The sequence below is a fragment of the Chelonoidis abingdonii genome, chromosome 1, assembly GCF_003597395.2.
Source record: "Chelonoidis abingdonii isolate Lonesome George chromosome 1, CheloAbing_2.0, whole genome shotgun sequence".
In the NCBI taxonomy this organism is placed as follows: Eukaryota; Metazoa; Chordata; order Testudines; family Testudinidae; genus Chelonoidis; species Chelonoidis abingdonii.
In genome coordinates this window covers 119,548,854-119,572,320 of record NC_133769.1, presented here as the reverse complement: position 1 = coordinate 119,572,320, position 23,467 = coordinate 119,548,854, and the positions used below count along the sequence as shown (strand labels likewise).

Below are 23,467 nucleotides of genomic sequence, written 5' to 3'. Positions count from 1 at the left end.
CCCCTAGGAGGAGAGGCACCGGAAGTTGATGTCTGTGCCTGACAGAGTGGACTCTTCCTTCCCATTAAGTGCAGAGTGTTGGAGTGTTGAACCTACCAATGTCTTCAGTCGCTGAGAACAGGAATTAAACATTGGGAGTGGGAGGGTTAACATGTTGCTGTCCCTCTTTGTTTCAAAGGAGCACTTCTGACAAACCAGATACTCCTGCACCCTGATAGTGTACAGCGTGGTCAACCTGTCAGCCTGAAGAGTAGAAAAGAACAAGAAATGGATATGAACATAGGTGGCGAGTTATATGGGCTCGTGGTGCTCCACCAGTATTCCTGAAGGTGGGCCCAGCTCCACCAATGTTTGGGCACCAGGCCTCGCGCTTTGGGGGTCCCCGCGCCAGGGGTCAATGACGTGGGGCACTCTCACCTCAGGAGCAGCTCTCCCACTCCCAACAAGCAGCTTCCCCATCCCCAGAGAGGCCCCAGCACTGACCCGGCTCACAACCCATTGGCTGGGAACCCCCGCCAATGGGAGCTGCAGGGGGCGGTGCCAGAACTGCCTGGCCACATCTCCAGAGCAGGGAGGGGAAGGGAGCTACAGGCAGCGGCTCTCAGCCCTGGGCAGAGTGAGCAGCAGGAGTCTGTCCCTGTCAGACTGACACATAGTCACAGCCAGTGGGCCGGGGGGTTACGGGGACAGACAGAGACATGGACACAGCGGGGGGTTGTGGGACAGACAGACACACAGACACAGCCAGGGGTTGTGGGACAGACAGACACAGCCGGGGGTTGTGGGACAGACAGACACACGGACACAGTCAGGGATTGTGGGGGCAGACAGACACACAGACACAGCCCGGGGGGTTGTGGGGGCAGACAGACACACAGACACAGCCCGGGGGGCGTTGTGGGGGCAGACAGACACAGCCTGGGGGGTTGTGGGATCAGACAGACACACAGACACAGCCAGGGGTTGTGGGGGCAGACACACAGACACAGCTGGGGGTTGTGAGGACAGACAGATGAAGCCATGGGCGGGGAAAAGGAGCAGCGATGGACACCCTGGGGCTGGCATAAAATACACAGGAGGGGGCTTCCTGAGGGGACTATAACAACACCCCCCGCAGAGCAGACCCAGGCTGCAGCTGGCTCCATCCATCACGGCCCCCTGCCCCACAGAGACCCACACAACCCTCTGCCCCCTCGAGAGACTCCCAATGACCCCTGTGCCCGTCACCCCTCTCCAGAGAGTCCCCCTCTTTGTGCCAGACCACTCCCCTCCCCCACTGCCTCCCCTCTTCCAACGCTCCCTACAATCTCCCTCTTTGCCTTCTGCCCCCCCAGCCCAGCCCATTCCATTGGCCGAGAGGCTCCCAGTCTATTGGCCAGCAGGGCCCATGGGAGCTGCACCTGAGGCAGGGTGCCTGCTTGCAGATGCAGCCTGCCTGGCTGTGCCTCCACAGCACGGGGAGGAGGAGCCACATGTGAGCAAGCCCTGGTCATCATCATCACAGGCGCAGCAATTCTCTGGATATTTAATTTCACTAAGGCAAGTAATTCAGTCTACTCTTCCTTTCCAGACAGTTTGTGACTTTTCCGGTAAGAAAACTTACAATTTCTTTGCCAAGAAGTCCATTTATATTTTCATAGGCAATTTTAAAAGTCACATGAATTGTACCTGTTTTTTTCCATTGGTCCAAAAACACATGGAAGATGTGCAGATTTTTATTTCTGTGGGCCAAACCACCCTGTATAGAAATGTAAATGTTGGAGCCAGAAAAGCTCTCCAAGGGTAAGGGTCCCTTCAGGAAATTGTCCTCAAGTCATTCATTCTTCTGGGCATTCCATTCTATTGTTCCCTCCTATAGTGATAGTGATCAGTGTTTCCACCCACAGGGGAGAGGCAGAAGACTGGGTCAACCCTGCAGTGACTCTGCCTCTACCCTTGTTCTCTGTCTGCTCCCTCTACCAGCCCCTTTGGTCTCCCTAGGATTGCCCCTACCATTACTCCCTCTGTGTCTTCTTTCTCTGGAGCTTCTCATGAAGTAAAGTCTGTCATTACAGGTTCTTATCTCTGTAACATATTTAATTTCTATGTATTTATTAAGTGTTAATTAATGCACTATGGGAGTCTCCTTCAGCCCTCTGTATAAATTGATCCTCTTCTTTCCATATGTTTTCCCCATATGGTTTTCTGCAGCCCTAGGGCAGCCAGCAATAACCTCTGTGCCTTTGCAATGGGTTGAGGGAAGGAGACCATGCGTTCCCTATTTACGTGATTTGCAAGAAGTGTTATCATTATTCAAGGTACCAAATCTGTTTAAATGATATAAGTGCCTTGTAAAATCCCAAAGCAAGCTCATTTTCATTTCTCATATAATCTCATATACAGTATACACACATTTTTCATTAATTATATGAGTTGAATTTATTATTATTCTTATTATTAGCTAGGTTACTGTTTTTTTGGTTTTTTTCAGTGTGGCAAAATGTGTGCAATTTTATGGGTTGAATGATTGAATAACATAATACCCACCTGCCCGCACTGTCCGTCACTAAGTCCAGTAATGTTGTCAAGTGTTTGTCGCACAACATGGTGGTGCCTACCCCTACCTTGTGCTTCAGGGAGTGACGGGGGCCAGGGCAGCCTGGGGCATTAGCGGGGGGCCTGGCACTGGCAGCAGCGAGTGACCTGGCCCCAGCCCACTCCGCTCAACATCACCAGCTCCTGGCATTGCTCAGGGGCAGGGGCTTCAGGGAAGAGGTGGAATGGGGCCGGTGTGGGAAGAGGCTGGGCAGAGCAGGGTTGCTCGCTGCTGTCGGCGCTAGGCACCCCACTAACCCCCCAGGCCACTCTGGACCCCACGTCCCCCTGAAGCACATGGTAGGGGTAGGCATCCTATGGATGAGACGGATCCACTTGGGCACCACCAAAAATAATACAAGCCTGCTGCCCATGGATATGAACCACCCAGCTGATGCTTTTCCCTAGGCAGGTGTGACAGTGGCTGTATTGGACACTTAATGCAGTGTCACTTCTTTAAGACTTGAAACCAGATCTTTCATCTACCTAGACAGAGAGTACCTCACAGCATTTAAATGAGGGCAATATAAATCAGTGGTTCTCAGCCAGGGGTACACAGAGGTCTTCCAGGGGGTACATCAGCTCATCCAGATATTTGCCTAGTTTTACAACAGTCTACATAAAAAGCACTAGTGAAGTCAGTGCAAAGTAACATTTCATACAGACAATGACATACTGCTCTATATACTATACACTGAAATGTAAGTACAATATTTATATTCCAATTGATTTATTTTATAATTATATGGTAAAAAGGAGCAAGTAAGTAATTTTTCAGTAATAGTGTGCTGTGACACTTTTGTATGTTTATGTCTGATTTTGTAAGCAAATAGTTTTTAAGTGAGGTGAAACTTGGGGGTACGCAAGACAAATCAGACTCTTGAAAGAGGTATGTTAGTCTGGAAAGGGTGAGAACCATTGATATAAATGCCATAGGAGATCCCATAGGCTATGGTAGCAATAGGGCCTTAACTGTGAGACACTTAAATGTATAGTTTTGTATTGAACCTGCATGAACAAACTGTGCTACTGGGGTGGAGGAAAGTCAGCATTACTGTTTACTGTTAGCCTAGGAACCTCCAATGGGGGGAACTACCATCCAGATAACATGTAAAACATTACTGAATATTAGAGGCAGCTGACAGACATTAATGCGGGGGGGGGGGCTGTTTAAAGATAACAGTGAACAACATTTATGTACATTTGAGTAGGAAGAAACATGAGTTAACCAAACCCAATTTTGCAAAAGAAACGTGTTTTTTCCTATTAACAAGCAGTTTCCCCCACAAAGGGAATTATCACCTTGGTGTGGTCTGAAAGATGTACAGATACATTTTAATTGAGACTTGAATTGCCAAAGCCCATGGCTGCAAGATTCCTTGTGGCTGGGAGGTGAGAGGCAGGATTTCTCGGTAGCAGGATGCCAGATGAGGAGGATGGAGGTGACTCATGTAAGCTCACAGAGAACCAAGGTTAGTGAACAGGGAAAGCTGTGGAATCTCTAGGGTGCCGGTGGCACATTCCTTTTTTCAGTCAGAGCACTTACCAGCTGTCCATCTGTGATCTGACTCTTAATTAGGTTCCAGAGGCTCAGGAAGAGTTGAGCAGCGTCATACTGGACAAACACTGGACAAACAGAGACATTACAACCAACGTTAGCATTGCAAACAGCACATTTCATTCCTTGGAGCCCCTCTCAGAGACCTGAGGTTTCCACCCACTTTCTCATCTGCAGTCCTCCCCGGCCTCAACACCCCCATTCCATGCCAAGCATCTGTCTGACCTCTGAGGAAAGTGTGGAGTTTCACCTGGAGTCCAGTCAATGTCGCTCTTGAACAATCTCTGTGTCTCATTACAGAACAATATAAGGCACCTCCTTCCAACCCAGGGGCTGAACACATTGCTACCGCAGCATTCCCTGCCGGCTCAAGGAGTCAAGTACAATGCAGGAATCTTACACTTGGAGTTCTCACTGGGCCCAAATGGCACATTTACAAACCTAGATGCGTAGAAGATAGTTTTCTGCAGGGCTTGCTTAAAAGAGTCCATTGAGAAGATGCCTGAGAACCACACTTAAGGAAAAATCCTGTGCCCTTCTCCCTGGGGTAGAACCTGTGTAGCTCCACTGCTCAAGCTGGAACGGGGGTGTAAAATTTAGGAATTACGCAGAGAGTGCACACATACTGTGCAGCACAGAGCCCTGTTCCATGGAGGCTACCTATGCGCTAGGGGCAGCTTTGCGGAATGGCTCCACAGCCTGCGGCACAGTGTTTTTGCCTTCAATCTCCCTGCAAGTCTGCCCAATGCCCAGTGCAGATACTTAGGCTGTGTTCTTGCACAAGGATCTGCTCTTTAATTTGCATACCACTAAGAAGATTACAGCCAGCCATGCCTCTACTATGTAGGTACAGCCCATAGAGTTGACAGGTCCCAGGTTTTAGTAGTCCAGCCCGATCCAGACAGAGTATTGTAGGCTACAGTCTATTGTGCCTATGCGCCATTCCTCCATATTAAAGACAAGAAAGAATGTGGGCCACATTGTAGAACTCTGTGAGATTTATTTGGCCATCTCTCTTTCATTGGAACAGAGAAGGCTAAATGTAGGCAACTCAATCTCAAAGGGACACATTTAGCTCTGATGTAAGTAGGCCCACTCAACTGCTTACCCTCCTGCCTATACCTTGTCTGAATTTGCTGGTATATCTCTACTGTAGCTTTCTTAACAGTGTCTTGTTAAGCTGTACCGCTGTAAGAGCGCTCGTCTAGATGCATTGTGCCGATGGGAGAGCGCTCTCCCGTCGATATATTAAAACCAGCTCAATGAGTGGCTGCAGCTATGTTGGCGAGAGAGCATCTCCCATTAGCAAAGTGCTCAGCACACAAGCACTTGTGTCAGCAAAAATTCTGTCGCTTAGGGGGTGGTTTTTTTCATACCCCGAGAGACAAAAGTTTTGCCGACATACATGCTAGTGTAGACGTGGCCTTATTTTCGAATAAGAGAGAGAGAGAGTGCAGCTTCCCCTCTATGATCATGCCAATATAACAAGATATGTCAAGCAGTAATCTGGCTCCCTCTACTCCCAAAGCATTTCACATCTCTGTCTAGAACCAAAGTGCCTCCCTCCACCTAAAGCAAAACATTCTGCTCCTATAGAATATGTGCCGCCATCGCAGCCCCTGGCCAAAAGTGAGGTCACTCTCCAGGGCTGTCGGTCTCCCCTGATCTGAAAATAAGGCCCAGCTGCCCTTCCCCAGCAGGCAGGCTGCTGCAGCCAGCATGGCTCTGGCCACCATTTCTCCAATTCCTAGAACACATGAGGAGGTGAGTCAGAGGACACACTGAGCTTGTTAGTGCTTCGTGACTTCCCCTGTTCAGCAGACGGGGGCTGGTTAGTTACTACTTACATTTCAAATTGTGCAAAGTGAGACAGCGGACAAGTTCCTGGGGATACACGGCTCTCTGTTTGCTACGCTGCATCTTTTCTAACAGCAAGAGCATTTGGTATGGGACACTCTTCTTCTGTTCTGTATGTACTGTCGGCACTTTGATCCTGTGAATAGAAAATGCAACAGGAGCAATGAGCAAGCATCCCAGGTATGAAGTACCAGGCATCATAACCAAAGGAGCAGAGTAAATGACACAGACAGCAGTTGAAGAGGCAACCATTACCTATATGCCTACGATAAAGGAGTAAAGAAAGAAGACTTGCCAGCAGGAGGCAGCTGCACTACTTCAACCAGTGGGGCAGGCAGCATGTTTTAAAGAGAGAGGCCTTGATTCTAAGTTACTTCATTCCTGCATTTAGGGCAGAATGGATGGGCCAGAAATGCCTTTAAGCCACCCTGGGAAACAAAGACTAGCTGTAGCACAGTGGGCTCCAGACACATATACCTCTTCCTGCCCTTCACCCACTCCCTTCTGCCCCAACACACCGAAAATCCTGCCCATGATGCTGTGTGCTACGAACAGGATTGGTGTAAAGTCCTTATTTCAACTCTCCCCTAGCTGGAAAGGTGCCCTGCCCAGGAAGTTATTTTGCCAAAGCTGTGGAAAGGAGTCTTAACATGACTGAAAATCAGCCTCCTATTGGGTGGTAGAAATAGTGAATTTCAGCAGGTGCAGTTTCCTGCCCTTGGTTAGAAATAGGATGCTGGGGAGGAGAAATGGGGTGAAGAAAATGGTAACAAAGGACAAACTAGGATTAAGGTGGCACCAGGAAAGGAGGAGGCTGGCCGGAGTACATTTTAGAACCTAAGAAGGAGTGATATGTTTGGGCTCAATCCTGTGATGCACTGAGCACCCTTAGCTTCTCTTACTTCAAGGGGAATTGAGGGCACTCAGCATCTTCCAGACTGGGCCCAACACACAACGGTCCCTCTGGTATTAAGATTTTCCATTGTGGGCTTTTCTTCATTGCAGTGTTAGCTCAAGTTATCTACTCTCAAATTCCTTACGCTGTGCAAGATGGCACAGGGTTTAAGGGGACCCCTGGAGGGTGTGTACCATGTATGGTACTCAGTTCTGTGGCAGCAGCAGTGCCGGATTTACACCTTATGTGCCCCTAGGCACAGCATTTCAGTGCACCTCCCCCACCCCCCACCGCCTACAGATGACCTTTGTGTTTTCCATAAAAAATGAAACCAAACAAAATATAAACACGGCCTCCCTAGGAATGCACGGGACCCTCGGCCACACATGGCGCTCCCAGTCTGAGCCACTCCAGGTGAAGCGCAAGGGGGAACTGTGCCTTCCATACCTCCCGCAGCCCAGCGCAGCAGCCACGCTCTGGCTCTGCCTGTGCAAGTGAATGAGGTGCTAGCCACACCCTTCCTCCCTGGCACGGGGTGGAGGCAGCGGGGCGGCCGAGATTGAGAAGGCGCTGGGACACTCCCAACACCTTCAGCAGCCACCTGGCCCAGCCACGGCTCACAACACCCCCACACAGGCTGACTTGGACGCTCACCCTGCTCCAGCCCCACATGCTCAGCAGCCACCAACCCACACCAGGAGCCCACAGGGGAGCTGAACATATTAACTTTTTAACTTTTAACCCACTTTTAATTTTTAGGCACCCCTAGAACACCAGCGCCTCAGGCATGTGTCTACTGTGCCTGACTGGAAATCCAGTCCTGGGCAGCAGGTGGGGAATGAGCAGAGGTTCAAAGTCAGCACAGGTCCCTCTTCTCTTCTGGAAGCAGAGGGGAGCTCCCCTTATTCTCCTTGGGCTGGTAAGCAGCTCCCTCCACATCCACCCAGCCCCCCTACAACTCCCCCTAGCCTGGGTAAGCAGTGGCCCCCTCCTCCCTGGTTGATGCAGTAAGAGCTCCCTCTCCTGGCTCATTCTACTTTAACACCAGGGAGGGGGAGGGGGCCAGCTGAAACATGGGCATGTCCCTCCCCCACCATCTCTTTGCCTGAGGTCTGCCATAATGGCTCTGGAGCTGCCCTGTGGCTATCGGGGGAGGATTCCTTCCCTCCCCTCCACTGCTCATTTTCCCACTCCTCATATCAAGCCTAGCAAGCAGACATCAGTGACACCTCTATGCAGAGGTGAAAGTAAGCCAGTCTGGTCAGGTACGGCGTACTGGCAAGAGCCAGTAAGCCATGCTGGACCACACTGGCTTCCACGGCGGGGATTGAAAGGGCTCTGGGCTGCCCGTGGCTGCAGGCAGCCCAGAGCCCTTTCAATCCCGGCCGTGGCTCCAGCGGCCGGGCTGAGGCCGGGATTTAAAGGGCTTAGAGCTCCCTGCGGCTGTGGGCAGCCCAGAGCCCTTTGAATCCCGACCGCGGCTGGGATTTAAAGGGCTCAGAGCTCCTCTCAGCGGCAAGAGCTCTGGGCCCTTTAAATCCCTGCCCCAGCCCAGCAAAGCTCAGGGTCCCCCCCGGCGGCCAAAGCCCTGGGCCCTTTAATTTGGCACTGAGCCTCGGGGGGTTCCCAGCCACCTCTTCAGCTAGGAGCCCCTGGTTGATTTAAAGGCCCTGGGTCTCCCAGCCACAGCTGGTGACCCAGGGCCTTTAAATCTTGAGAGGCCACGCCTCTTCCTGATGAGGCCATGCCTCACTCAAGACTTCAGCAGTACCGGCAAGTCCTGTAAGTTACTTTCACCCCTGCCTCTATGCCAGTTCTGGTCTCTCTCCACATCTCTGCAGCACTGCAATCCTGTCTCTTTCCCCCTGGGTGTGTATGATGGGGAATACAAACCCCATGCTGGAGAGCAAGGGGTTAAAGAACAGTTCTGGTGGCCCTGCCCAGCCACACCTGCAATGCCCGCACAAGCTGGAGGCAAGGCTTTGAAAGGGACAGTGGCAGAGCCTCAGAAGCAGGCAGTGGAAGGGAGAAAATGGCTGTTTGGAGGGCAAAATACTGTCCTGGAGCTCACTGCTTGGGACCTGACCTCAAAGCCCTGTGCAAACCTGCAGAGAGGAGAGAAGAGGCTGGTGACTGACTGTGCAGGTCAGAGACTGGATTGGAGTGATTTACTCCTGCAAGCTAAAGGAGAATTGGGTAGGAAGTGGTCTGGGGGTAGATGCTTAACACCCCAGGGTGCTGAATACAGCTGCCTACCATTGGGCCCTGGACTGGAGCCTACTGGAGAGGGCAGGTCCGAGCACCCCTATCCACTCTGGGAGGATGTTGCAACAACAGGAGCTTTTACTTGGGTGAGAAGCCAACTGGGAAAAGACCTTGCCTGTTCAAGGGCCCAGTCCCCAAAATCTCTGTGTATAATATATGAAGATATACCTATCTCATAGAACTGGAAGGGACCCTAAAAGGTCATTGAGTCCAGCCCCCTGCCTTCACTAGCAGGACCAAGTACTGACTTTGCCCCAGAGCCCTAAGGGGCCCCCCTCAAGGACTGAACTCACTGTGCTGGTTTAGCAGGCCAATGCGCAAACCACTGAGCTATCCCTAGAAACGTCTGGTTTGGGGGTGTTGAAGGACAGGACCATGTCTTCAATGGGGAGAGGACCTGCCACAGGCTGGCACTGTTGGTGCTGTGACCTTTCTACAGCATGTCAGTGAGTGTATCTCTCCTCGTAAATATGGAGATAGTGGGGAATATACAGAGACTATCCACTTTAACAAAATAAACTATAGTGAGCAGAACAAACTGGAAACAAATTGAAATAGCTGTCACTGTGGTCAGCAGAAAGGTTCAGGGTCCAAATCTGCCCTGTCTCATCTGTTCTATGAAGCCCCCTGAAGTCAATGCAGCACAATAGAAGGGCAAAACACATTCAAGCAAAGCAATGGGACTCTACATGCTGTCTGTCCACCCAAACAAACATCTATCCCAGGCAGGCATAAGGCCGTGTGATTTGGGCCTATAGCTGTGGAATGTCTATAGTTGTGAAGTGAATGGTTTATATTGTGGCACAGGGATTATTTTTCATGGATATAACTAGAATAAAACGATGTGCTGTTATGGATAGAGTGACCAGCTGTCCTGATTTTATAGGGACAGTCCTAATTTTGGGGACTTTTTCTTATATAAGCACCTATTATCCCCCACCCCCTGTCCTGATTTTTTATACTTGCTATCTGGTCACTCTAGTTATGGAAAAATATAATACTTAGATCAGTATACATATTATCTCAAATAGCCCACTCTGGGATTAAATTATACAAATGTGCAAATATGGCCTATTTTCAGTCTCTAATGAGCCCTCGTGAATCAAAATTGCTGTGTTTTGCAGAGCCCTAGTCTTCTGCCTCAGGCATATTCAGGGCCTACTCTCATTTAGGAAGCACCGGGCATCTCCTGATAATCCATTCCTTTGGATAGACATTCCACTTAAAAACAGAGGTGAGGCAGTGAAGGTAACACTGGCAGTCTGACCTCAGGGAATGGGCACTGCTCCTGTGCATCTCTTACCTTCGTAGTATCACGGTGAAGTGTGTGTTCATGAAGAACACCTGAAGCAGAGAATTCAGGCAGCAGCTCAGTCCCATATTGTACAGCCCAATGGCTCCTGTAGGGACAAGAGAAAGTGGGGCTTAAAGCTCACATGGAGGCAGGGAGAGTAAGGGATGGTGAGAAGATGGCAAATTTCCCTTTGGCCACTTTCAGCCTATTTAACATATAGGCCCAGCATCTTCACCAGGATGACAGAAGGGTCAAATCTACTCTTACTAGGGTTGCCAATTTTGGTTGGATATATTCCTGGAGATTTCCAACATGACATAATCTTAAAGCTTAAACTTTCATTCCTGAAATCTCCAGGCCAATCCTCGAGGGTTGGCAACCCTATCTTACACCCCTTTAAAATCTTAGCATTGGTTTGCCTCTGACAGCTGGAGAGAGTTGGGAGGGTGCCTCCAAAAACAAGCTTAGGCCGCAAAACCTGGATCTAGGTTAGTCTGACTTTGAAACCCATTCCCCCAAATATGTGAGGGTAGTCTAGATGAGAGAGTTTATTCAGACTTCTATGAAGCTAGGCCCTAATCACAAAATTCAGATCTGGCTTAGGGTCCATATTTCAGTGCCCTGTCACACCAGTTCAAGGACATAGATTCAGGATTCCTGTTCAGGTCTGACAATCTATCTCCAGTATTTTAACCAATTTGCCCAGTTTCAAGGAAAGAAACAAAGCTAAAGGGGAGGAGGTAAAGAAAAGTAATTTTCACTCAGATATGTATGAGAAACAAAAGCTTCTGTTTTCATGCGAAGTGAAGTAAAATGGGTAGAGGTGAGATGTGTTGTCCCTATCAAGGTAATCAGCTTACACCAGAGGCAGACACTCACAGGCTTTGTCTTCACTCCAGTGTTACTTTGAGCTGTTGCCTATAGCTGGACTCCCATCCATACACACAAATCTCTAGCTCGAGTTGAGTGGTGCTTTAAATTTCAGCTAGCAGGCTTCTCAAAGGGCCTGGGTTAAAACTCAAGTGCTGCTGCTGCTGGCGCTATTATTGCAGCTGGGACTTGGCTACCGTGTTGCTAATGCAGCCAGAATGTTGTTTACTACTGTGATCACTCTCTCTCAAGCTAAGCTAACTTGAGAGGAGGTAACTGGAGTACAAATAACTTGAGTTAACACTGCAGTGAAGAAAAGCCCACAATGGAAAGGCGAATGTAGTGGGTGAGAAAGGGTAACTAAATGGGATACAACAGTATCTACCTTTAAAAAAGTGAAGAAAGCTTTTGGGAGTTTAGTCCAGTGATCTAACCTGGTGATTAAGGTCCATGACCTAGAAGTGACCCTTCAGCAAACCCTGGAGCAACTTTGATGTAGTGTGGAGGAAGATGCAACCAACATCCAACCATCCTCAACTAGAAAGAAAATCTGCTCAGTTCAGGGTTTTAAAGGGAAGTAAACTGTTGGGATCCTCATTTAGCCCTTTTCCTAAAGCACAAAGCTTTCACTTGGCAGAGTCAAATGAGTTTGTTCAATATCTGATTTGTACGACTCCTCCATGTGTGACTTTTAGCAAAGGGAAAAGGAATAGGAGAGAGAAAGAGAGAGAGAATGAAGTGAGAAGAGAACAACAACAATATGGAGTGAATGAGACAGAAAAAAGTGGGGGGGAAGGAGAGTAAAAACAATTACCATTGTTTAAGTCTGCCACACCACAAAGCGCTCTTAGCTGCTTGTCACGTCTCTCCACAGCTTCCTCTCTGCCCTCTTCTCCATCTTCCTCCTTCCTCATGCTCTGATTTAGTGCCAGCTCTGACTTTCTGCTTTTCTCTGTGCAGCCAGTTCCTTGGTCCATCAACAGCACAACGCAACACAAGGACTACAGTAATACAAAAGGACCTAGAGAGACTGGAAAGATAGGCAGAATATAGTAAAGTGCGATTCATCTTAGTATTTATTATACAAATGCAGAACAGTTTTCACAATGAAGAATGTTAGTAAAATAAACATGATTAACATCATTACATGTTGGCACCCCAGAAGAATATTTGCAGGGCAGTATGAGTGGAGATCACACTTCCACTGCACATCCTGTACTTGTTTTGTGGCTAAATTAAAGACCCTGGTCTGCAGGGCTGTCTGTTAGGCATCTTTCATCAACACTGAGTCTCTTTAGACACAAAGGAAAACCGAGAGAAATGTTCCGGATCCATTTAGTCTGACTGGATGGCTGGCCTTGTCTGGTGTGCCACAATAGTATCAGACTACTAGTTTATAGCCACACAGATAGAGTTACAGTAATTTAATTGCCAAAAATCTTTGAACTTCTTTTTATTTGCCTCAAGTGTTTTTACATGATCAGGAAACCAGGCTAGTCTGATCATTCTCGAACAATGAAAAAGCTGAAAAACATACTCTTGATATGAAGGGTGAGGAAGCCTCAACTGTTGTACTGGCACCTAGCGTAATAAAAAATTAGTACAACTTCAACATTTTCTCCAGAATAGAGTAGATACTCAATCCTGCAATTGCAGCACCACTTAGTGAGAGAACTGTGACCATTCCATTTCAGGAAGGCTGGGTGAATGAAGGCACAGACATCTTTGGAACAAAAAGTGTTGCAACAAAACAAATATTCTTTTAACAAGATGCTGGTGTGGTTGTTAAATAATGTTTTCTTTAATCCAGCACAAAAGGAAAACACAATATATAATTAGGTAAATTTTCAGAAGAGTTGCCTACCTCTGGCAGGCACAAATCTCAGTGGTGTCTCATTTAGGTATCTGATGGTTGTTTTTCCTGTCTTTGAAACTAATTTTTTTAAATGCTACTAATCTCTGTGGTAGAATATGGGGTGGGGATTTTCAAAGGAGCCTAAGAAGTTGGCACTTACTTGTCTCCTTCATCCTCCTTGGAAAATTCCAGCCTTAACAGCTTAGCAAGAGAAGTATTACAACTCTCATGCACGTCAAGGAGTGCTGAGAATGTCATTACCTTGAAGAATGGGACCTTTAGCATACACTGATGGGCTTTCAAAAAATCACCACAATAAAGCTGCAAAGCAATGTGATGCCCTAGACTGTTCATCCAGTAGCATATCTGTATAACCAAACTCAAACGTCATCTCTGAACAGTCACAATGTAAAAAAATGTTACAACTTAATAGGAATGAGCAATTTAAAAAGCACTAATAGCAGAAATTGATTGCAGTCTCCTGAGGAGGCAAGAACAGGTACTAATATAACCAGAGTGTCCAGAGTAAGTGGCAGCTAGAACTACATAACAATATCCAGGATACCATAGCTACAGGAGCCAGCTAGTAGCAAACGCTGGAGCAAAATGATTCGTTGCGTGGCTGGAGTCTGAGTGCTAGGCTGGGAGAATACCATCAATAGTGGGACTAAGATGCTAAAGGCCAGATTTTCAAAGATATTTATACACCTAAGCCCATTTGAAACCTAGCCCTAAGAGAAGCTTGAGCAACCTTAAACTCCCTCTCTTGTGAATGGGTAGGATTTAATCTTAGGGCTTATCTATACTAGGGAAACTTGCATCAGAATAGCTATACCATACTGATGCAAATTTCATTAGTATAGATGAGCTCTAACATTAAATCCTACCCATGCACAAGAAAGAGGGAGTTTAAGGTCCTTCATAGGGCTCTAGCTTCACTGTTAAATATGTCTGGATATCTAAATACCTTTGGGATATATCTTTATTCAAATCTCTAGTAGAGACAGAACTTTAGCAAGGCTAGGCATAAGGACTGGACACAGCCCAAGATGGTGGCGTGAGCTAGACACAGCCAGAGATGGAAGTCTTTAGGCTAATTTCAGCTAAGAGGGGAGAATTTTAGGCCAATCACAATTCAGGGGGTAAAGGAGGTGAAGAGGATTTTTAAATCTGTTACAACACTGAAGTGGCCATAGCTGAAAGGGAGCACTTGAGAAAAGGGAGGAATACTGATTGTGTAAGGGGAAGACAGAGGAAAGATGAGGAAAGGGCAGTGCTTGAAAGAAGAAGAGGATGCAAGAAAGACTAAGGAAGAGGGAGACAGCAAGAGAGTTAACAGAAGAAGGGTTTAAGATGCAGAGTTAGAAAAGTGGGGTGAACAAAGGGAAGGGGAAGAAAAATGGTAAGGACTAAAATTGTTTATAATGTAAGGTGAAAAACAGAGACTAGCAAAGGTTGGGGGGGAAAGAGAAGCCGGAGATGGGAGGGAGGGATAGAGAAGAGAGAGGGGAGAATGAGATAGAGGCATAATCAGGAAAGGAAATAAATGCCCTTAGACAGAGAGGAGAGAATGTAGTAGAGAAAAAAGAATGCTCAATGTATTAAGTGTTAAACACCATGGAAAAATTAGTGTGAAGCCATTACAGACTCTGAAAGAATTCATAAGTCACCAACATAGAGAAGGAAAGAAGAAAATTAAAGGAAGAAGAAAAAGAGGAGAAAATTAGAAATATAATCTATGTAATGACAACAGTCTGCGAGCAATACAATAGCTATCATCTTCCAATCTTAACATTTATCTTCAGAAATTGAGTTGTGTTTGAAAGAGCACAGCCAAAAAGGCATGAAGCTAACTGAATTGATGAGACAGTTTAACATGGAGTTGGATGATAGTTTCCTAACTCAAAGGGTTTTATCCAACATGGAGCAACTCTGTTAGACCTTGTCTGGACAGATAAAGATGAACTGATCACATTTCAAATTAAATGTTAAATTAATGTTAATTTGAGTACAGGTGATCAAGATTTGATCATATTTATAATGTGTAAACAGAATAAAGTACAAACCAGTGATATATGTACACTTGGTGCTTTATAAGGGCCAATTTCATAGAGCTGAAAACAATTATGAGTCACATCAACTAGAAGGAAGAATTTAATCAGAAAAATATGAATAATAATTGAGAAATGCTTTAAGAACTCTTTACTAGATGCCCAAAAAGCCACAATCAATGTATTGGTTTTTTTAAAAAAACCTGATTTAGAGGGGAAGTGAAGGCAGCTATAAAATATACATATATAACATATGGAAGCAAGGGGAAGTTGATAATAGCGAATAGAAATCAGAAGCTAGGAATTGTAGAAAATTGATAAGGAAAGCAAAGGGACCCTAGGAGAAATCTATAGCCAGCAGCGTTAAAGACAATAAAAAGGAGATTTTTTTAAAGTATATTAGGAGCAAAAACAATCCTGACAATAGTGTTAGTCCATTATTAGATAGAAATGGTAGAATTATCAATAATACATAAAAGGCAGAAGTGTTCAATAAATATTTCTGTTCTGTATTAGGGAAAAAAACAAATGATAAAATTATGGATGTTTCCATGCCACTAGTATCTCAGGAGGGTGATAAACACAAACTACTAAAGTTAGATATTTTTTAAATCAAAAGGTTCAGATGACTTGCATCCAAGAGTTTGTAAAGAACTGGGCTGAGGAGTTCACTGGATTGTTAATGTTGATTTTTTTTATAAGTATTTGTAAGGACATCCAGCCGTGGCTAGAGCAGACGCAGATACAGGCTAGAGCTGGAACAGTATGACTGAACTACCAAGCATCTAGGAGTATCCACAACTAGTGATGCTGAGCTGGCTGAGGTGGCTCCTTTCATTCGGAGTCTATATGTCTGCCTTGGGGGTCATCTGGTTAGGTCTTTGCTGGTGGATTGGCTGGATACTTAGGACTCATCCGGCTCAGAACATTCAGGCTCAGGGATAACTCATCAGGCTCAAAACACTCCTCACAGTGTTGGAATACAAGGGAAATTCCAGAAGACTGGACAAAAGGTAATACTGTGTGAATATTTAAAAAGGGTTAACAGGGTGACTCATGTAATTATAGGCCTGTCACACTGATATCAATCCAGGAAAAGATAATGGAGCGCTGGTACAGAACTTGTTTAGTAAAGAATTAAAGGTAAGTAATATAATTAATGCCAATCAACATGCATTTACAGGAAATAGATCCTGTTTAACTTGGTATCTTTTTTTGATGAGATGACTAGTTTGGTTGATAAAGGCAAGAGCATTGATATAATATACTTAGACTTCTGTAAGGCATTTTACCTGGTACTGAATATTTGATTTAAAAACTACAAAGATATCAAATTAATATTAACACATTACATGGAATAAAAACTGGCTAACTGATAAGCCTCAGTGTAACTGTAAACGGGGAATCATCATTGAGTGGGTGTGTCTCTAATGGCATCCCCAGGGATTGGTTCTTGGCCTTATGCTATTTAACATTTTTATTAATGACCTGAAAGAAAAAAAAATCATCACTGATAAAGTTTGCAGATGACACACAAATTGGGAAAGTGGTAAATAATGAAGAGGACCTGTCACTGGAATGATCTGGATTGATTGGTAAACTGGGCACAAGCAAACAATAAGCATTTTAATATGGCTAATGTAAATGAATACATCTAGGAACAAAGAATGTAGGCCATACATACACGATGGAAGACTCTATTATGGGAAGCAGTAACTGAAAAAAAAAATTGGGAGTCACCATGGTTAATCAGCTGAATGTGAGCTCCTAGAGCGATGCTGTGGCCAAAAGAGCTAGCAGGGGTTCTCAAACTGGGGGTGGTAACCCCTCAGAGGGTCATGAGGTTATTACCTGGGGGGGGGGTCGTGATGTGTCAGCCTCCACCCTCAAACCACACTTTGTTTCCAGCATTTATAATAGTGTTAAATATAAAAAAATGTGTTTTTCATTTGTAAGAGGGCTTGCACTCAGAGTCTTGCTGTGTGAAAGGGGTCACCAATGCAGAAGTTGGAGAACCACTGAGCTAATGCAATGCTTGGATCCATAAACAAGGCAATCTCGAGTAGAGAGGTTATTTAACCTCTGTATTTGGCACTGGTGAAACAGCTATTGGAATACTATATCCAGTTCTGGTGACCAAAGTTCAAGAAGGACATTTATAAATTGGAGAGGGTTCAGAGAAGAGCCACAAGAATGATTAAAGGGTTAAAAAACATGTTTTATAGTGATAGATTCAAGGAGCTGAATTTATTTAGTTTAACAAAGAGACAGTTAAGGGGTGACTTGATTATAGCCTACATGAGGAACAAATAATGGGCTCTGCAATCTGTCAGAGATTAGCAGAACACGATCCAATGGCTAGAAATTGAAGCTAGGCAAATTCATGCTGGAAATAAAGCATACACTTTTAATAGTGAGAGTAATTAACCACTGTAACAATTTACCAAGGGTTGTAGTGGATTCTTCATCAGTGACAATTTTTAAATCAAGATTGGATGTTTTTCTAGGAGATATCATCTAGGAATTATTTTGGGCAAGTTCTATGGCCTATGTTGTACAGGGCATCAGACTAGATGACGACAATGGTCCCTTCAGGCCTTGGAATCTATGAATCAATGTAGAGTTTCATTTCAAAATCACAGTATGTTTTACTGGCTTCAATAGCTTTTCAAACTGAGGTTCAAAGGGATAATTTTGACCAGGCTTTTAGCAATTTGACAATTTTGATATAGTATGCAGATTTATCTACACAATGTGTTAGCAATATCCATCTAAATAAATCTGCCTACATTTTTAAGGGGAAATTTAATCTTCATATATGCCTCTTTAATATTTCACAAACATTGCACTATATGTGAGTTAAATTTACATTTGCCCTGAAAATCATATTCATCTAAATACCAGTGATCTGATATTCACATTTTGTCTTCAATGTTCGTACAAGGAAATCTCAGAATTTCTATATTACCGTTTACCTTCCTAAATACAGGAAATCCAGGTTCTGCTTTACAAGAGGTGGAGAAATGGTTTAACACAAGTGCTGCTAAATGTCTCCTTTCAAAATGTGCTGTTTTTCAGGCTAACTGTGCCTAACTGAATCAAATTAGAAAGTTTTTAAAGAAGTGATAGTCACAACACTGATACAGGAACTACTTATTTTCTTTCTAAATCATAAATGGATAAAGCGTACAGATTTCTCAGCTCCATCTTAATTTTTACATAGACCTTAAAGACTATTAAATGAGAATCACGATTCTGTCAACACCAAAATATAACCATGCTTTTGAGGGGAAAAAATATATTTGCCATTGTCCAGTGAGAGCAGCAGCAGGATTTAAGAACTGAACTCCAGGTCTAGGAGTTAAGAATACAAGTTCTAACCACAGTTGTCACTTATTGGCTGTGATCTTGGACAAGTCATTTAACTTTTCTATGTCTCATCTGTAAAAGAGAGAGAACATTATCAACTTCACCGACATGTGAGGTTTGTTTAGTTAATGTTTATGCTGCACTATATAGAATGTTTTATTATTCTTGTATAGTATATGATTTACAGATTTCTCTCTTTCTAGTTCAAAAGAAAGTGAACCCATGATATTGCATATAGTTTTTGGGGGAGGTTGCATTTAATATGCTATTCTCTTAATTTCATAAGAGACATCTCCTAATCTGATTTGGTGAAGAACCACAGGGGTGCTGAAAAAATATGTGTATAGTGGGGGTGCTAGGAGCCATTGAACGAAACTGTAAACCCTGTATATAACGGAAACCACTTCAAGCCAGGGATGCTGCAGCACCCTTTATTCCAGTACCTATGAGACAGAGACTTTTTCAATGTCTTTCCTAGTATCCTTGACCATCTCTGTTCCCCATAAAAAGATTATCTTCTGGGTTCTGTGGGAACCCAGGTTTGCTAGGGCAAAAAAGTTTGTAGTTCATGTGAAACTTCATTAAGAGCCTGCTGAAAAATCTACTTTTATTATGGTCACAGAATGATATGGGAATTTGAAAGAAAACTTTTCTACTAATTACAATGTAATTTACCCCAGTGCTGTAGTAAAAACAGAAATATCGCTCACAGATCTTAATAATTCTGTGTCCCCTGAAAAACATTAACATATCAGTTTGGTAGTTTGTATTTGTAGTTTATTTTTTAAATAAAGTTACTTTGGGGGGGGGGTGGAACCTGCAGGATTGCTGGCTCTAACCTAACATCCCTATTCTGGTGAAGGAGTACGGCACAGCCACTTGCAGTGCAAACTTTGCTGGCTTCTCTGCCAGGGTGCCTAAGCCCTGACTCGGAGAGAACACTTACAGCGATGAGCAGGTAGATACGTTTCCATATCCTTTAAGTGCTTGGTCTTTTTTCTGAGACTGCCACCATCTTATGTCAATTTGTATTGACCTGGACTAGACGTGAGCTGACAACACAGAGATTAAGGTTTAAAGCCATACGTTTCTCCAGAAACTGCCGCTAAAAACAAAAGTCCAGCCATGCAAAATCGATTATATGAACTGAGTGAAAAGAGTGGTACTTACTGCAGCTTTGGGGAGAAAGGAGAGCCCGGTGGACTGCTTTCTGCTTCTCTTCAGTTTCCTGAGCTAGACAGAGCTCCGATCTCGACGTGGATCTCCCAGAGTCTGCCGTGATACGTTCTGCCCTGCAGCCTCAAGGGGCGGCATCGCACACAGCCTTTCGTTCAGTTTTGATTTCCCACTGAACACGTTGAAAGCATAGAAAGTGAAACTCAAGAGCTGCTACGGTCTTATATGGACAGGAAGAGGCTGCTCCTCCCTTTTCAACCAGAAGCACACACAAGCCAGCGGGGTGCAGTGAATCAGCTCAGAGTCTAGCTTTTCCATTAAAAGTTTTAATGGAACGCTGGCCCGCTTCTTTAAGGTATCCCACTGTTTCACACAGCACTCTCTTGCTTAGGGGAAGAATCCCAGCACAGGTACGGGGGTGAAGGGATGGAGTCAGGAGCAAAAAGCAGGAATACAGAAAAGGGAACTTCTGAACTCTGCTGAGGCACTCGAATAGAGTCAGTGATCACTGAAAATCCCTCTGCAAGGCAGTTAGATTAAAAAAAACAACACTCTAAGGCAATTAGAGAGACAGGTGAGTGAGATAGAACCTCAAACGCCTTGTGTCTCCAATATTCTGGGACCAATAAGGCTATATAACTCTGCATACTCTTAGGTAATGGTATGTGAAGGGGACAGGATGCTTTCCATTTGTGGGGGAAAGAGGAATCCTTTCCTGTAGCAAGCTATCTAGTTTTTTTTAAAGGTGGCTGTTCCAAGAAGGTTAGGGGTTGAAAAGTTTTGTGTTCCAGGAAGATGAATTACTGGGCGGAGGGTGTTGTCAAAGGTGTGTGATATATTTCCCTGACATTTTAGATTGGAAAAGGTGTTTACTAGAGAAGGGATGATTCCTGTACTGCCGTTCTGCTCCTCTGGATATCATTTCACAGCATTCTCCTCCACCCACAATTGGAGGGGTGGGGATGTCTCCATCCAGTGATGTTTATGTCTGCATTCTTTAAACTGGCTTCTGCTTTTGAGACTTGCTTTCTCAATCAGCATTATTTAGTGGTTGGTTTAATTTTTTATCTAATAGAAGTGACAGCCATGTGATGAATTGCACAGGCAAGTGAAAAAATTGATTACCTTTGACAACCTCATCTGCCCTCTGCCTGCTATCCATCCCCTCACTAGATTTACTCTAACAAGACTGCACATCTTCTAACAAGAAATTCTGTCAAAGAAGCAGGTGCTGTAGACATTCCAATCAATAACAAAAGAATGGCCATAGTGGGTCAGACCAATGGTCCATCTAGCCCAGTATCCTGTCTTCTGACAGTGGCCAGATGCTTCAGAGGGAGTGAACAGAACAGGGCAATTTTGAAGATCCATCCCATCATCCATTCCCAGTTTCGACAGTTGGAATTTAGGGACACCCGGAGCATGGGGTTGTGTCCCTGACCATCTTGGCTAGTAGCCATTGGTGGACCTTGTGACGGGATCCTGGGACTGTGGAACCACTGTGCCCCCTTAAATCTCTCCAGGCTGGGCTGTCTCTCACAATGCTTTGCTAGTGACAATCAGCAAGTCTCTCCAGGTACTGTGATCACTCAGCACAACAGCAAATGGAGCCCCATACCCAGCTATATTGCATGAATGCTCCCAGAGTCACTCATGAATCACACCGAGAAAGGCACCAGAGCCATACCCCCCAGCTCCCAGAACTGTACCTCAGGAATATACGGTCTTGCACTGCTCAAGACAAGCAATGCAGATTTATTAATTGGTTCACCACTTCATCGATGGAAAGTGGATATACACCAGCGTTTGAAAAACTTGAGCAGATTTGCCACACACTTCATACAAACTCACTGGTTAAGATAAACAGTAAAACAAATTTGACTACAAAAAGTAGATTTTAAGTGATGGGCAAAAAGTCAGAGTTAGCTTTATATTATATATGCACACAGTCTAAACTCTCAACCCTATTGCACTGGGCAACATCTAGACTAAGCAGTTTTTCTCACTCTACTGGATATTGCAGTCCTTAATATACAGATTTGTCCCTTGAATCTGGGCCAGTCTCCTCTGTTGGAGTCTTCTGTCTTCTCAATGTCTTTGTTGCTTGCAGTGTAGGTGGGTGAAGGAGAAAAGACCTTGCATGTGGCCACTGTGTCTGTTTTATAACCTCAGTCCCGTGTTCTTGGGGGGCACAAGTCCAGGAATATCTGGGGGCATTGCTGAGTCTCCAGGCAAGGTTGAGTATTCCTCTGGTGTGGTATCATGCAGGTGAGTCCCTTGCTGGATAGTGGTTGTTGATGGGTTGATTGATACCTCGCCCAGTGTTGGTTACTTTCTTTGCTGTGGCCTCTGGGCAGCTAATATCTGGCTGATTCCCCAACTTACAGCATGTTTTAGTGACCACCATACAACACAATTCTCATAACTTCATATGCATTAATGATACACGTATATGGATAGAGAAACAACTTTCAGCAGATCATAACCTTTCCCCTGATACCTTACAAAGCATACTTTATATGTAAGATCACGATTATATAAAAATGAGGAAGATGGGGGTTACAGGATGTTCCCCCAAGGTATAGAATGTCACAGACCTATCCTCCATATTAGGGAAATGATTAGGAAGGCTTCCTACCAAGGTCTGTAAGGACCCATAAATTAAGTGGGGGTTAAATTCTGTAAAAGATCTCTTTCCTCGCCCCTTCCTGCTCCCATCCCCCTGCTAGTTCAATCCTTTAATAAGCACCTCAGTAGGCTAGTCCTAGAGCTATTGTTAGAAGTGCTGGGGTGTACTGAATTAACAGTCCTGTACTATCTTGAAGTGGGAACTCATTAGGCGGGATGTTACGACTTACTATCTTTTACTGCCATTTAGAAAAGAAACTGTTGCAAGGACTGTGATAGCCCATTTACAAAGTGGAAGCATTCCCCATTAGTTGTTACAGTTTAGCAATACGTTTTTCAATATAGTATCCATATTAATGTGTTTTAGGATGGGAGACAGCTATGGCTATAACCCTAATAGTACTCACAGACAGTCCAGAATGTTTATGTGATGATATCCTAATAGTATGGAAATTATGGAAGTCTTAGGATTAGAATCTTTTTGGAAGACCTGTATTGAAAATGCCTTCCATTTCAAGGCAATTATCTTTCCAGTGTCATGATCATTAAAATATCTACGTGGGCATGAGACTATAGACCATAGGATTTAGGCAGCTGCTAACTCTAGCGGAGGTAAGAAGACCACCAGGCAAGGAAATGCATCTTTATTTTTCTTTCTCCTCCATTCCTCACCTCAGTCTCTGAATTGTCAGTGAGGACAGAATGTGTAGAACCAGAGCAATTAAAATGACCCTAGATAATTTAGAAAGCTTTTGAAGCAGACAAGACATCAAGCAGTCTTTTGTGAGAACTCAAAGGTTAATTCACACCATCTAGTTCAAGTTCAGCTATAGAAACCCCTTGGAAACTGTGGCAGGAGGTGCTTGTGACATACCAGGGTACAATCCAAACTGATGAGCAGCTGTGTCACCCCTACCCTGCAACTTTGGGTGCCTTACAATGCTTTGCTGAAGAAGTTCTTCCCTGGGCTGCTCACAAATAGACTTCCAGCATGCAAGTCAAACCCTGAGTGTCTGTCTGTAACTGCAGCTGGCCAGTCGCAGCTGGGTTACACTCTGGCTCTCACCAGCCTTGG

General features: G+C 44.8%; 1 protein-coding gene across 2 annotated transcripts in view; it reads right to left on the bottom strand.

Annotated features, from left to right (window-relative positions):
* USP18 (ubiquitin specific peptidase 18) overlaps positions 1-19,859 on the bottom strand; it is a 28,613-nt gene extending 8,754 nt beyond the window's left edge. For both annotated transcript variants that reach the window (XM_032764115.2, XM_032764116.2), the window contains exons 1-6: positions 19,759-19,859; positions 12,128-12,343; positions 10,453-10,549; positions 5,980-6,125; positions 4,121-4,200; positions 97-243 (exon numbers count right to left, since the gene is read on the bottom strand). In XM_032764115.2, coding sequence (XP_032620006.1) covers positions 97-243; positions 4,121-4,200; positions 5,980-6,125; positions 10,453-10,549; positions 12,128-12,290 — 633 coding nt within the window. In that variant the 5' untranslated portion in view covers positions 12,291-12,343; positions 19,759-19,859. The remainder of the gene's footprint in view (positions 1-96; positions 244-4,120; positions 4,201-5,979; positions 6,126-10,452; positions 10,550-12,127; positions 12,344-19,758) is intronic.
* Positions 19,860-23,467: the final 3,608 nt, after the last annotated feature.